This window comes from Rattus norvegicus, chromosome 1 (genome assembly GCF_036323735.1).
Source record: "Rattus norvegicus strain BN/NHsdMcwi chromosome 1, GRCr8, whole genome shotgun sequence".
NCBI lineage: Eukaryota > Metazoa > Chordata > Mammalia > Rodentia > Muridae > Rattus > Rattus norvegicus.
Window position 1 is genome coordinate 49,707,507 of NC_086019.1, and position 16,377 is coordinate 49,723,883.

Genomic DNA, 16,377 nt, shown 5'->3' on the forward strand with positions numbered 1-16,377 from the left:
GTGGGATCCGCGCGTTTGTTTCACTGTCACACCGTGACCGGGTGCAAACATGGCTGCATGCACATCTTTAGGATCAAACAGATCCGATGTCATTTACGTTCTTGCTGAGTGCGTCAGGGAACACTGGGAGAACCATCCTCTCAGCCACTGCACAAAGTTCATAGCCGCACTGTTTGTATAGTTGACCACCCACTGAAGCCAAGGCATGTGAAACTGCTGTCCGCTAACATGGGCCTGAAGGTCACATGGGACCCACCCAAAGACGCTACCAGTAGACCCGTGGAACATTACAACATTGCCTATGGGAAGTCACTGAAAAGTCTTAAGTCCATCAAGGTGAATGCGGAGACACACTCCTTCCTTATTAAAGACGTGGGTAAGTGACACACGTTCCCTTCTTCACTCATCTCTAACTGGACCAGCGGTCGCAGCTGTGCACTTAGGATAACTGTCGGCAAGACAGAGTGTGGCTTTGAGACCATCCTGAGGATACACTTGAAGGCCTCACCAGGAGGCCTCTGGTTTTACTCCAGGCTTCTTGGCCATATACTTAACTCCTAACATCAAAATGAAGTACAAGGTTTTAGGTTTTGATGGTGCTTTGGAAAACATGTCGATGATTATTTATTTATTTACTTATTTATTTATGTCTTACAGAAACAACTATTAGATAGTTTAACAGTCTAATATGAACATCTTTCCATTCATAAACCACTTAATAATTAAGTACAGTTGACCATTGAACAACTTTGGTTTGAACTGTATTGATCTGCTCATATGTGATTTGTTTTGGGGGGGGTGTGGATTGTGAAAATTAGAAAAAAAAAAGCTCGCTGAAAGACTTCAAAGCCTAGTTATAGCATGAAGAAGTTGGGTGTGTCAAAAATGCATAAAACATGCAAGTGGCAATCTATATTATCTACTACTATAACGTAATATACAGATCTATTTAAAGTTAGCATTTATCAACACTTATGCATGCAAACACTTAGAGTTCACCCACAGCATCTGTCTCGGTCTTAATTGTCAGTATGATACAGCCTAGAGTCATCTGAGAGGAGAAGCCTCAACTGAGAAGTTGTCAAGATTACGTTGGCCTGTGGGCAGGCCTATGGGAGACTGTCTTGAGTCTTCATTGATAGAAGAGGACCCAGCCCACTATGGGCAGCAACATCCCTAGGCGGATGATCCCACGCCGTGTTAAAAAAGCCAAGTAAGCATAGGCAAGCCCCCCAAAGTGAGTCAGAGAGCCAACCAGCAAGCAGCAGACCCCCATGGGTTCTGCTCTGAACTCTTTTTTTTTTTTTTTTTTTAAGGACAGGGCCTGAACTCATCTATTTATTTATTTATTTTATTTTTTTCTTTTTATTCGGAGCTGGAGACGGAACCCAGGGCCTTGTGCTTGCTAGGCAAGCGCTCTACCACTGAGCCAAATCCCCAACCCCGAATCTCAGTTTCTTAAAAAAAAAAAAAAAGACCCTACATCTTGTCACCCTGGCTTCCCTTCCACCCAATGTGATACTTACCAATATCATAGGTGTCACTTGACTAATTCTGCTAGCCATGGGGCTTCCTGTCACCAGCAAGCTGTTCGTAGCTAAGATTCTGGAAAGGTCAAAGTTATTATTTGCAGGTTTTCACCCCTACAGGGGTTGGGGCCCCTAACTCCTGAGTTGCTCAAGGTCAACTGTATCACATCCCTGTGAAGCACACAGAAGGTCATGCATTGACAGTGTAACCTTTGCACTCACTGAACCTTTGTTTTCAGTTGATCCTGGAGACCGGGAACATTTTAAGTCTTGCCTCAGAGTGCCTTGTCTTAAAGGTACAGCTCTAGGGGGTCTGCTCTGTACCCTCTTTCTTTCTTCTAAAATTTCTACCGTCCTGTAAGGCTACAACTTGGAGATGGGGCGTGAGGAAGTCACAGAGAAAAGCCAGAATTCTTTTGTGCCATGTTACTGTTCTGATCCAGACATGAATCACAGCACACATCTCCACCCTCTGCTGGGTACCACTGTATTCTTTGGGTAACTGGACAGAAAGTGTATAAATCAGATCTAGAGGTGGCCAGGTTCCCTTCCTCGTGCTTCTAATCAAATGCACAGCGCTGTGAAGCACCGTGGCTCCCATCCCCAGTCCAGCTGTGAGGTTAAGTGTGAGCTATCAGACCAGAGACATGAGCAGAGACACACTTATTCAAACACCGGGCTGTTGTGATTGGGAGAGTGCCGTGCCTCCCAATAAACAATGTCTCCCAAGGAAGTGATGAGTTAAGTGGTTGGGAGTCAGAGACATGTGGATTCCATTGCTTGGGAATTCAAATGAGCCCAGAGCAAGGAGAGCCTGGCTAAGCACAATTCTGTATTCTGTGGGGACCTGGAACGGTTTCCCATTAGCTCCGCAGGTTGTGCCAGACCCTGAATGCCACCAGCTCCTGCCACCGACAGACAACAGCTCACACCAGGCTTGAGCATAGCAGAAGTCCCAGAGAGCCTCAAACTTCTGGCTTGAGGACTGAATAGGGTTCTGTTTAAAAGAATGCCTCGACTTTGAGAAATGCCCATTCTTACTTGCTTTTACAACAGGACAATTTGCCATCTCTCCAGGCTTTATGCTCTTCAAGGGACCGCTCCCACCTTACCTGTCACAAGGCAATGATTCATTTTGAGGGGAATTAGTGTTACAGTTTTGGTTTGGAAAACTCATAAGTCCAGGGTGTGTCCTCTTTGTGCCGGGACTGTTGCCCCTGGTTTCCTTTTGAATCTCAACGGTTTCAGGGTCTCAGCCAAGGAGACCTCTGCTACTTGCCTTGACCCTGAGACCAAAGTCCAAAAGCAAAAGCCTAATTATTTCAAGATTAGCATTTTCAGAATTCCAGGAAATATTTTTCTAGCCTTTTTTTTTCTTTTTGGTTGAAATAGTCAAAAACCACATGCAGATGTAGCCTGGGGAACATTTTACTGTGAAAAAGAAAAATTCCATGAAGCTTTATGAAGAGCAATAAAGATTTTTATGAGTTTCACTGATATTTCCCTTTTTTTTTTCTGGATCTTTCTATTGGGAGCTTCCCTGTACAATGTCAGTAGTTTGTGACACTGTGTTTGGGTACTGATGTGGTCAGTAGGCTCCTAATTCCACTGCTGAGTTCATACTACAGCCCTCAAAGTCTTCTGTTATCAATGGCGTGGGAACCCAGGTTTGTTCCGCTGCCTGCACTTCGTATTAAACACAGCTGACATTCTAAGGACCAGCCCTGGTTCAGCCACATGGGGAGCATGTTAGCGATTTCAGTAAAACCGAAGAGAAAGCTACCGTGGGGCTTGACCACTGCGTTTGGGTTTTTGTATTTGTGTATAACTGGTGTGAGTGAGATGGTGAATGAATGGAGTGTGCGTTCCTGGAGGCCAGAGGCTGTGGTTTGATGTGAACCGTGTGTTTCAGAGCCAGGGGTGGTGTACTTTGTGCTGGTTACCGCAGAGAACCACAGCGGAGTGAGCCGCCCTGTTTACAGAGCTGAGAGCCCACCCGGTAAGTCCGCCCGGGAGGCAGTGCTTCGATGATTAGACGGGGAGGGCACCTCTCTCCTGGCTTCTTCATGCCAATAAAAACACAGAATTATTGGGCTGGTGAGATGGATCAGTGAGTAAAGGTGCTCGCCACCAAGCCTGACAACCTAAGTTCGATTCGTGGGGCGCACAGCATGGAAAGGAGAGAACGGATTTCTGTAAGTTGCCCTCTGAGCCACACACATGCATTGTGGAATGCACGCCCCCAATACATAAACATAATTTACAAATTAAAATTAGAGTGATTAAAAGATTCCTACGTTGTAGGCTTGAACGTTTAAGCCAAAGATGGGAAATTAGAAGAGAAGGTTTTTTTTTTTGTTTTTTTTTTTTGGTGTTTTTTTTTTAACTTTAAAAAAATTTTTTTTCTTCCCATTTTGGGAGTAGTTTTGATGCAGTTTATAAACTTTTTGCCTGTTGTTTTTCAACATGGCTCAACTAGCCATGTGCAGACCCTACAACTAATGTGCTGTCACTAAAGCTTTGGTGTGTCATCTCTCAAGGACCATTTGACTGGTCACTAAGGGTGTGCTGAACTTTGGAGAATCCGGCAGACCTTGTTTCTAACTATCCAGTTGCATTTCCCCGATTTAGGAGGTGAATGGATCAAGATAGATGGTTTTCCCAACAAGGGTCCAGGACCATTTAATGAGACCATTACAGGTACTTTGTCCTCACTTGGCTCATGCCTTCGCCGAAGCCACATCTCCCAAGAGGACTGTGGCCCGGTCACATGCCTGTGCTCACATGCCTTCACCTCGTTCTCATCGCTAAACTAATGCACATGCTGGTCGCCCAGACTGCAGCTGGTGTTGTGTGTGCGACTTCCTGTTCCTTCCCCTCCCCGAGTGAGCAACGTCTGTGTTTACATCTGGAGATCGTCACGTGCTAGCAAGCAAATATGGCGGCTGAGATGGTGGAACTGTTCCAGCTAGGAATTTTATAACCTTTTATCTGTGAGCAGCTAATTGAGACCCTTGAAGACAATGGCTCTCGTTGGCCACTGTGTGTCTTCGAGTCTTGTACCTTCCTTAGAATACTCTGGAATATTTTGTGGTAGGCCAGATCCCTGTCTCCCATCTCTGCTCCATATTTGTCCATGCGTGTGTTGCCCTGTGGACATTGATGTTGTCTGGTCATATTGTTTTACTTATTGAGAGAAAAGTTGCTATTTCTTATGAGCTGTTACTCGAATATATTTAATTAATGGTTAAAAAAATAATTCACAAGAATGCAGTTATTTCAGAATGTGGTTGGGCGATAGCCCAGAGGCAGTAGGGCGGAGAGCTGTGCTTCATTTTGGGTATCACGTGATTGGAGCACGTCGACATGGACTGGGTTAGAGAGAGGTGAGTATATGTTGAGGTTAATGACCACAGCGAGCTTCTTAGATCAGTGTTTCTGGTGCAGATGGTTGCCAAAGTCTTTTATATAAGAAAAGGGGGCAAGATAATAGCAAGATAAAGGGAAGTGCTTCGGGAGGCGGCACCCTCTTCCTCAGGGGTACCCCAGGTGACAGTGGGGTATTGTGAGAGATGAGGGGCTGGAAGCTGAAAGAGGCAACAAGGAGTTAGGTATGGTTTGGGGCATCATTCAACAGAGTGAGAATGGAATTATGGAGAGTACAGGGTCAGGAGAGGATTGGGAGAGAAATGGGACCAAGGATTAAACTTGGCACACCCTGGCAGCATAGGAAGTCTCTTTTTCTGCAGAGTGTATATTTCCAGAGCCAAGTAACCCGAAACCACAGACAGTACTAGGTTTATATACACTCATGCTTTTACCTCTATGTGTACGCTTATGACCAGTTAGAACTTTTAAAGTAGGCACAATAAGAGTTTTGGTTTATTTGTTTGTTTATTTATTTAATTATTTATCTATTTATATTTTTGGCATTTGTAGTTTTCTAAAATCTTTTTAAAAATTTTATTTATTTATTTTGTTTTATTATTCACTTTACATCCCATTCACTGCCCCCCTCTGAGTCACTCCCTCCCACAATTCTTCTCCTATTCCTTCTTCCTCTTCTCTGAATGGGGTGGGGCCCCCTGGGATGGTGAGGTAACATGATGAGGGAGAGGAGGTGGAAGAACCTTCTAGAAAGTCCTAGAGGTTGGACAGGACTTGAGTGACTCAGTCTGGTTGCTCACCCAAATATGAAACCTGAAATAATAGACTGAGTAAAAATGCAACTCTTGGGTGGCAGCCTTGCTTCTTCTGGCCCAGCAGAAGGTTTCCTCTGTTGGGCATGCAGACCCCACCCTCCTTGCTGGGATGTCCCCCTCGATCCCCTTCTTCCGATCCCAGGGAAGTGACATCTTAAGTCTGTTCATTTTCCAGAACGCTGGCGTCCTTCATTTATTTCAGAATTCTTCACTGCTGTCTTAGCTTTCTTGGCAGCTGGCTCCAGAGTAACAAGGTCACATAGAAGCACGTCCCTAGGGTCCGGACTGTGCCGTGTCCCAGTTTTGATAGTGAAGCAGCTGGGACAGTTATTCTGTATTTGCCAAAATTTCATCTTGGAAGCCACGCTAGATCCTAGCTAATTTTAGTGCAGAATATGCTCATATCTGTTTTAATAATCTTCGTGGATTCCTACAAACCCTGTCCTCTGTGCTTTCCCTCAAGCTGGGGAGCTGAATTGGATCCAGAACTGACACGAAGTCTGGGTTTCGTGCCACGTTCTTCACACTGTATTTTAATTACATTAATTTTAATGCTTTCAGTAGTTCAGTGAGAGCTTGATCTAAGTTGGGTGTGCTGTGGATCATCCCTCTCTGGCCATTGTCACCAGCACTGTGGTTCAGACGCTATAACCCTTCAGTGATAGCCACTGGCCTTTGAGCTGTTCCCTCAGTCCAGGAACATGAGACCATGTCTAGTATTATATCTTACACACTAGGCATCCATGATGGTAGCCCGTCTGCTAGCCCTGTGTCCTGATTTCTAACCACTGGCCATAGAGCCACAGTTAGGCGAAAGTTGGTCCCTGCTAAGCTGGAGTTCTGGACGCCTCTGTCTGTTGGCAGGATGTCTTGTTTCTTCTCCCTCATGTCTCAAGCTTGCTTGCAGACCTCCTCAGGCCCTAGTTTTGCAGGCTTTTCCCCTTGGCAGAGTCCCCAGGCCACTCTTGGCTTGTTTCTTTTCTGCTTTAACCCGAACAGGCACTCAGAACATCTCCCCTCTCAACTCCTTCGCTGGTCCCACCAGGACCACCCAGCTGCTTGGTGCTCTCTCTCTGGCCTCTCGAAGTTGGACTAGGGGAGAGAAACAAAGAGTGAAGCTGCCCTGTGTCCTCTCAACCATCACAACTGTGTTTCTCAGTCCGGGCCCCTGATGATGCTTCAACGAATCTGACTGTCCTTACATGGTCACCTTTTCCTCTTCCATGAGGGCTGCCACGAAAGGTAGCCACTTTCTTCAGCTTCTTTCCTCTTGTGCTGTCCTCCTTCTGTCAGGTGCCTTTGCTTCCTGATCCTCTCAGGGGGTGACACACCTTATCTTCCTTGGGTGATGTCATCTCCCTTTCTCCCTGCTTTGAGGGAAATTTGAGTCACCCCTTTTCTTGAAGACTGACTTCATTAGCAGAGTATCTTCAAACCACAGTGAGATCCCAGGGCAAATTTGGGGTTGGGCTCCTCTTTGGAGACTTTCCTCCAGCAGCCTCCCTGACGTCTGGCTCAAAGTATTGACACACTGTTGCACAAATAATTCAACACTGAAACAACTTAACCACAAAATCATGAAAAACAAGTTTAACCTCTTCTTACTGCCCTACCTAGCTCATTACATTTTTTTTTTGTAGTTAAGACAGAACCTCTGAGGTTGGATATAAAGAAAAGAGGTCTGCCTTGGCTCATGGTTCTTGTCATGGGGGTGACTACTCCTAGGCTAGGGCCAGAATGCTGGAAAGCTGGAGAGGTTGAGCTGTGCTTGCTCATGCAGCCTTGAAGGAATGTTCTAGAAGGGCCTCTGCAGTTTAATAAAAGCCAGCACTTGTTCAGAGGTCAACGAGTAGGGCCTTGTGTTGCTCTCTGACCCTTGTGCCTACCAAGGGCTCTTCTTTCAAAGTCTGAAAGTGAAAAAAATTAAGAGCTTGGGACTGTCAGCCTGGAGTATATTATCCAGGATGTCTGAAAAAATCTGATGTTTGTCTGGAAAGAAACACTACCTTCCTATCGAGCTACTCATACATGGAATTTTATTATGAATGGGGACCAGGTAACAGGCTGAAGAAACAAAGCACCCAGTCAACAAGACCAGGCCTCTCATTTTCAGAGAACACATGCCCTGCTCTCCATCTGACCCACAGATGAAGTAAATGCAGGGAGACTTCCATTAAAACTCCCCTAGAGTTATTGTACCAATAATAAACTATTAGTTTGAAAGTATTAAGAAACCAAGTTTGGAAAAAATAAGCAAAATATGTACTGCTTTCAACAGTTTTTGAAGCATATAGATATATATTTTGTATTAAGGAATATATTTAGAGTTGTGATTTTAGTAAATGCTAAATGATTTATTTTCAACTTCTAAGTGTTGATACTTATTACTATTTAAAGATACTTATACTTAGTGCTCCAAAATACATTCTAAATATAGATCCTGTTATTACACCTACATCTGTTTGGTAAAATGTGAAGAAGTTGAAATATGTCTTATTATGATGCTATAGAGTAAATTAACAAAGCAACATAACTGCTATGGGAAAAGACCAATACATCTTGTATACTAGTTCTACTTAATGTTAAAACTTAAATTGCATTATACAGTTTTGAAATGATTTCATAAACTCATATAATTTGTTGTAAGAATGACATATATGCTGCTGTGACAACCCCTCTTCATTAAAGTTCCATTTCTACAAAAAAACAAAAACAAAACAAAACAAAACAAAAAAAAACAAAAAACAAAAAAAAAAACCTCCCCTAGAGAAAACCAAGCCAAACCTTTGGGATATGCTTTTCCCAAGAATAGTTCATACTAGTCCTTCTGAGCCTTGATAATCTATGATCCTGTTGCTGTGCTGTCCCGAGGGGCCCAGGAGCACCAGTTACTAAAGGCAGGAAAGGACAACTGCTCTCTTTGCTTTTGGTGGCCCCTGTGAACTGTCAGGAAGTGTGGCTGGAAACTAACATGCCACGGGATGGATCCATGGCAGCTGTGGGGGCTGACTCACCCATTAGAGCATAGGAAGCCTTCACAGCTGGCTACCCTGGGAATCTGGATGATCCATTCATATGTGTTGAGGGGAATTAGGCCAGCAATGGGAGCCAGTAGGCTGGACTTGGCACAGGCTGATGCTGTGCTCTTTTTACAAGTGAGATGGTGACGTGGCTGTCAGAATCACATGGATATTAGCTTCTGACATTGGTCTCCTGCATAGATAAGCCATCCCCACTGAAGGGCACAGAGACAACAGTATTGTCCACTCGATGAGAGCCCCAGGGAAGGTCTGTGACTAATGGAAACCCAGACCTATCCACACAAGCAGCTGTAGAGCCTCTTGATTCTCAAAGTACTATCAAAGGCTTCCTCACTGACCTGTGCAGAGCTCTCCTGTCAACGCACAGCAATTTGTGAGTGACTTGGCATCTTGTAGCACAGTAAGGCCTCAGCCTCACATGGTGCAGTAGATGCTGGTATCCATAGACTGATGTTCAGTTCTGGTGGGGTCAATAACAAAGTCATCTGCTTGATTTTCAGACTATCCTGACAGCCATTTATGGGCACACTCAAACTGTGACCCTTGGGACCCCAGTCCATAGGTATGACCAGAAACCAGCAAGGTCATGAGAAAAACTAGACACATCCAATCTAATGGGAGTCCCCTCTCTGTGATCAGGCACTAAAAATGCTGGTTTTAATCGTAAAGCAAACACCAACATTTGGTGGTGTGGTCTACAAAACTCAAATGCAATCTTGAGAATTTTGAGATAAAACAGATTGTGGAGAAGTAGCAGCACTCCAGGATGTGGGGGACTGAGATAGATTTCTTTGCTGTCTGTGGAAACCTTGAGGGGAAATTGTTTAAGTGAGCAAGTGCTACACCCTGCATGGTCCCGGGATAGTGCAAGGTGTTTGACCTACTTCTGATTGATGGCTTACTGGATTTTAACAGACAATTCTAGGGTGCAGATGCTGGCAGCTTGGCACTGTCCTTTGGGGTCTACAGCGTAGCTTTCTGTCCTCATGATGGGCAGGCTTCTGGTAGCTTCCTCACTTGAGGACACCCTTGAAGCAGGAAAGCAGGATCTCAGACATACTCCACAGGGACAGTGAGCTGGAACCAAATGGCCCTATGGGAGTGTTTGAAGTTAGTTTTATGTCCATCATGAAGGCTTGTTGGCTTCTGTAGAACCCATAATATTCTACCTGGTGTTGGTGAGCCTGGAGGATGTCAAGATTCTTCTCTCCCTCTTTTCTCCTTTTTAAACTGCTTTGTCTTTTAGACTATCTCCCCCTTCACCTTCTGTAAATGCTTTCCTGACTCCAGGTACTGGTCAAGAGCCACTGTTCAGGTGTCTCTGAGGGTGGCAGGATGTCTATGGGCTGCCTTTCTCTACTTTGGGTTCTGAGTGACTCCTTGGACAAGTAAGCCCATGGATCCATTGACATGGTTGACCAGGGGCTTGGACCTTCATCCAATGGTCCTTCCTTGGTGCACTTAGTACACCTCTAATGTGAAAGGGATAGGGTAGTGAGTAGGCCTCAGTGGGACAGATGCCACTGACTTACTTCCTGATGGGGAGCCAGAGCTTGGGGATTGCAACCATTTGTGTAAGGCGATGAGTGTGGATGCAATGGACAGAGACTTCCACTGAGCTGAGTCCTTTACCCAGAGCTCTCTGGAGCACCATGGTCTCCCCTAGAGTGACTGCAGTGTTTATACTAGTGTGGCTACAAGGATGCTCACAGTGTAGCCACCAGGAGCTTCTGAGTAAGTGCTGCAGCACAGTGAGCTAGAACTACAGGTCCAACAGTGGGGTTCTAATTCTTGCCCAGTGTCTGTTGCCATCCAGCCCTGCAATGTTTCCTTCACCTTTGCCTCTTAGTCTCTTTGTCTCTTATTGCTGCTATTCCTGGTGAGTAATATCTGATAGATCCATTCCAGAATAAAGGAATTAAGAGTCCTTCTTTGTTATTATTAAGTAGATGATCTTATTTAAGTATTACTCCCCAAAAGTCATTTATTGGAGAAGACACTGGCATCACAATGGACTGTGTAGATGGCCATGATATTTTGAGAGTATGGCACTTTGTGATGACATAGTCATCTCAGTGTATACGAACATGCCATATAGCTTGCTCATGGTCTCATGATGGAATTACCTGACAGTACATTTACCAGACTGTGTCTCCGTGGTCAGCAACACACGGTTGTATTGTAATACTGTGTGTGTTGAAGAGTTTTGAGAATCTATTCCCATCTAAATTTGCCCAGGAAGAATGGTTTTATGATGGATATAAGCCTTTGAGGCAATTGTAGCCAAAGCTATTCCAGAGCTTGTTGCATAGCCCAGGCTAGCCTTTACTTCATAAGTGCTGAAGTTACAGACATAAGCTCTGTACCTGGCTGTTACATACAGTCTCAGAGATGAAGAAGCTGATGTACTCAGGGAGTGCTCTTGGAGTCCTCTGTAAGTAGGGGGTTTGATGTAAACCCTGAGTCTACAGTATGGGTTAGCCTGATCTAAAGACCTGTCACATTTACCTAGCATAGAGTTATACGTGGGCAAATAAATCATTGTGTAGATTTTTTGTCTTTTTTTTTTCTTAGTAAAAAGAAAAAAAATTAATTCCATACAACTTCAGAAATGTGCTGAGGTACAAATCCCAAGGAACAGTCCAGTCCTGCCTGACTCCCTGGCTTCTAGGAGGTGCTTGATTTGTTCTATGCCTGTCGAGGGGACAGTGTGTAATTGTCCCAGGTCTTTTGTGATCCACCACTCTGCCTATGACTTACCTGGTTCTTTTGTACTAAGACTAATGGGGGAGGGGATGTGTTCCGCCAATTCTGAAATAAACACACTCTGCCTTGGTGGGTGTGAGCTTGATTGATCTTGGCAGTTGTGACTTCCTGTTTTCAAGATAAAAGATCTACAGAATTTATTAGAAATATTGAGAGTGCTTTTGCGAGGCCATTGCATACAGCTTAGAGAAAATACTTGCATAATTTGATTGCAGATGAATTCTAACCACATGGAATTGTTTCCCTGGTGCATGTATCTGCTTTAAGAGAGGCTCCCTGGATGATCTGCAAAAGACAGTATGCAGAATCCAGAATATTAAAGAGAAAGAAAATTTCAAGGTGCTTGAAAATCAAAGCCTCAAAACAGAAGTGACTGTGTTTGAAGGGGTGGGGCCTCTCATTACACTGTGGCTTCTATCCACATTTCCATTGTCCTGAAAATAACCTTTGGCCAAAATCTTCCTCTTCTCCATGGGGAGACTGCAGTTCCAGCTCGTGTAGAGTCAACTTGACAGGGCATAGTGTGCCCACTCTGCAGGGAGCCCGTCTAGCCCCAAATTCTGTCTAGACCCAAACTCATATTTCGAACTCATGAGCAGAAGAGACTGTATGGCTAGTGGGAAGTGTGTGAGGTGAGTTTAAATAGAGAGAGCACTGGGGATCAGAATATGTGGGTCCCCATCCCCCAGCCCTGGTTGACACTACATGTCCCTTTGACTTTATCTGCTTTGTCCACGAATGTGGATGTCCTTCTTTTTCACCCCAAGGCCACTGTGCGGATAACCAGGATAGAGATGGAAGGCTTTTTTGTTTCATTTTGTTTTTGCTGACTTTAAAGTTCTATCTAACACAGATAGGTCTTCGTGCTGGGTTATCAGCTGTTCTGTGGTCCTGGCCCCATGCTAGGGCTCCAGTAGGAAGGTTGACAAGTGCTCGTAGCAGAAGCCACACAGTATATTGGGGACAGCTGCTGTCTCTGCCAGGGGGTTGTGTGGTTAATGTTCGACAGGACTACTGTACATGAGAGTTCCAGGATGCATGTTACAGCCAACAAACTTGTGTGGTCTTGATGAAGCTCCTTGTCCTGAGAACCTATTCTATCGTCTTGTTGACCCCATCACTACGGAATTCCAAGATTCTGTGGAATCCCTGCTCAGCATTGCACTAATGAGTGCAGGGGTTGCCAAATGAGAATCTGTCTTGGGAGGAAACCTGTAGCTATCCTCAGGGACAGAATAAATAGATAGATAGATAGATAGATAGATAGATAGATAGATAGATAGATAGATAGATAGATAGATAGACTCTAAATACTCACCACTGTCCCCAGGACACACTACTTTGAGAAAGTTAACAAGAACGTTTCAAGTCAGTTCGGGAGTTTTGGAAGCTGGTTAATTTGTCAGTAAAAAAAACTCAAAAACCCTGAGGATATTGGTAACAGTGGGGCATAGCCAAGATTTGTGGGAGACAGGGAAAGACTTACATAAGGGTGGGAATAGAGACTCCAGGTCAAATTAGTCTTTAGCTACCTTTTCAATATGACAGAGAAAAAGCCTTCTGGTGGCCAGTTATAAATAACGACTAATGACTCTGTTGTATTTTTATATCTATCGCTAGCCCTAGTCATGGGGTATATAGCCTGTCTAGCCTGACACGGTGAAAGAAAGTAGATGAAAAGAGACCTTACTAAGCTTCCAGATCTGTGGCTGGCAGCCCCACATATGGAAATTTTCATTTTAAGTTCAGAGATCTCTTGGCATGAAATGGAAGCCCAGGTAGATAGCGTCCATCTTGGAATTTAGCAGAACAGGTTACCAAAAAAGGAAGGTTTTATGCCCAGCGATTAACCCAGGAGGATCAGTGTACGCAGAGGTTTCACATACATGTGGTACATCCTTTAATCATTTCTATGTTGTGTCCTTCTTAAGAAAAGGAAGTGCCCAACAAGCCCTTGCGTATGCGCGTCCGAGCCTCAGATGACAGGCTGTCTGTTGCATGGAAGGCACCACGTCTGTCTGGAGCCAAGAGCCCACGGAGATCTCGGGGTTTTCTTCTGGGCTACGGGGAAAGTGGCCGGAAGATGAATTATGTCCCACTGACCAGAGATGAGAGATCGCATGAAATTAAAAAGCTTGGTGAGTGTGAAAGTGTCTTGTGCATGCAATGTACCCATCGCGTCTATATTTAGAACATTGTTCAAGGCAGGATGTTGTCTAAACAAGAGGTGTTTCTCCCAGCTATGACGGTTATTCACGGTAATGCTCTCCACTAGCCACCTTCCCCCTCCCTGCGACTAAACCAACTTCCAGAAGGAAGAGGTTATTTTGGCTCATAGTTTTGGTGATGGATCCCTTCAGGGGAAGGCATGGAGGCAGTAGCTGTATGGTAGCTGGAGAATGCTCCTGGACCTTCTTAAATCTCAGTAGAATAGGAAGAAGAGTGAACAGGAAGTAGGGCCCAGCAACAGAACTCCCAAGGCTTGCCTCTGGTGACGCACTTCCTCCGGCAAGCCTCATCTTGTAAATGTTCCATTGCATTCCACAGTGCCACCAGCTTGGGGCTAAGTGCTCAAACTCATAAGCCTATGGAGACAGGTCTTACTGAGACCACAACATCACTTTGTCCCATCCTGTCTTGGTCTCTGTCCCATTAACCTTTATTCATTTGCAGGACCACACTGTCTAATAAATTGTGTTTATACACAGAGTCCCTGAACCCCTTATCTAGATGTGAGGTGTGGTGGGGATGGGAAATATTTCCCCTTTATGGTCCTGTTTTCATAGCAAAGGCAGCATTAGCTATGGAATGTTTGTGGGCATATTTGCTGGGACAAGGAGCTACTGTGTGATTCATCTTAATAGGTCTTAACCTTTATTAACAGACAAGGACACAGCCCATGTTCTGAGGAGATGCTGCTGTCCCCTAAGGAACTGCTAATGGCCACTCTTGCCCTTTCCCCATTATCAACCCAATGAGTTGGAAGCAACTCATTTAGTGGGGCAACTCTTTCTGGGGGAAGCCAGGCTACAGAGACTCACGGGTCCAGGGTAGCCCTGGCAGCACATCTTTCTTGTGCTATAACTCCAGTTGTAAAACCTCCGGGTACATGCTCCACCATCTGCTCTTTTAACAGTGATAGGTATTTTGGTCAACATGGTTCATGCTTCTTTTATTTCCTAATGGGTCAAGACTCAACCAAGGGAGAGGCTATGGTTTACTGCCCTACTCAGAAGATTCCAGTAAAACATCTGGCCTCTTCACTCAAGCGTAGTCAGGTGCCTCTCCCATCATTGCAAACCTGATGGCGAAGACAGTGGAGGTAGAGGCTCATATCCCTCAGGGGCATGGAGGCCGGAAGTGGAGGTTGGCATTGTTGGGGTGAAAAGCTAGGGTAGGAAGGAGCAAAGAGGCACCCACAGGCCTATGGTGTGCGGGAAGGAAGTGCAGTTCCCCTTGCTTGGCACCTCTGTCATAAAAGGTAAGTTCATCTCCAAGATGGGTGAGGGGCGTGTAGATGGAGAGACATGGGAGTGAGGTCAGAGCACGTAGAAGAGAGACTCACAGCCAGGCCATGAGGCGTCATCATTTGAGCTCAGAAAGCAGCCCTGGGTGAGAGGAGTTTCAAGGAGACAGAGTTCTGGGGAGAAAGCCTAGTGGTCTGCATTGCTGGTTTGCTGTGAGAACTCACCAGCTAATGGAGACAAGGCAGACAGTCCTATAGTCCCAGGATCCCCAGTCTTGGTTCCTAGGACCGTGCTGCAATGTGAGCAGCTTGGATTTGAACTGGTGAAGACCCTGGGCAGATGGCTATATTCCCTTTCTGAAGAATCTTGGAAGTCTTTGTTATATTGGATGCTATGTTCAGCCACTTGATGGACACTCCAGGGTTCTAGTGTCTATCAAGCCTCTTGAATGGGTGTTCCCAGCATGAGACAACTGTGTGGCATCCTTTGTATCTATATGGGCCCCACAAGGAGGCATAGAGCCCCTCTGAGCCAGGCCTCTGAGCCATCAAAGCCAAGACTCTGTCAAGAAGACACCAAACACCTCTTTTCCCCAATGCCAGAAGAAATATGGAGAGACTCAAGGCAGCAAAAGCAGAATCTAGGCTGGGGGATAAAGCGACCTGGTGATGTGGAACCACAGAATAATCCGGAGTCACTTCCGCCTCCATTCCTGAGCTGTCCCTCTGCTGCTGGATGATTTCATTATACATGCTGCTGGGCCCTTTAGTGACAGGGCTCAAACTCTACCTGGCTATTCAGCCAAAGAGGAGAGACTCTCTTTGCATGTCTGATACTGTGCAAGAATGGTATTCAGGCACAGCGTTTCATTCATGGCTCTCATTCACAGCCAGCACTAGAACATTATTTGGCTTTACTCTGACCCACATGACTGTGCCTGCCAGCTTTTCGTCTCTTCTACAATACATTATCTTTTGAATTTCATCAACAGATTTTGGCTTCCCCCAGTGGGTTCCTGTGAAGAGGAGGTCTAAATAGAAGGACAGGGTGTGGGATGTGGGTGAAGTGAATTTTCTGGGATCTTCTGAGTCCTGGAAGCCCATCTTTGTCATTTATTCTGCTAGGACCTTAACACTGTTTGCAACAGAGATGCCACTGGTCATGGGCATCTCAGAAGTGGACACACACTGAGGAACCTTAGAGAGTGACCTAAAGTCCCATCAGCAAGGAATCCCGTCTCTAGACAATCATTAAACACATTTTATCAGTGGTCTTCTGAATCAATGAAATCCCCAAGATGAGTAGCAATGTCAAAGTGGAGGGGCCTGGGGACTACAAGAGGAGAAGACACGATCAGACCCCAGGTAGAAGG

At 45.2% G+C, this 16,377-nt stretch overlaps 1 protein-coding gene across 6 annotated transcripts in view; it reads left to right on the forward strand.

Annotated features, from left to right (window-relative positions):
- The window catches only part of Fndc1 (fibronectin type III domain containing 1), an 82,408-nt gene that overhangs the window by 20,651 nt on the left and 45,380 nt on the right, over positions 1-16,377 (forward strand). For 3 of the 6 annotated variants that reach the window (NM_001412560.1, XM_063288408.1, XM_063288404.1), the window contains exons 2-5: positions 182-376; positions 3,442-3,528; positions 4,161-4,229; positions 13,470-13,676. In NM_001412560.1, the coding sequence (NP_001399489.1) occupies positions 182-376; positions 3,442-3,528; positions 4,161-4,229; positions 13,470-13,676 (558 nt within the window). The remainder of the gene's footprint in view (positions 1-181; positions 377-3,441; positions 3,529-4,160; positions 4,230-13,469; positions 13,677-16,377) is intronic. The other 3 variants (XM_063288412.1, NM_001038615.2, XM_063288417.1) reach the window with 3 other exon arrangements.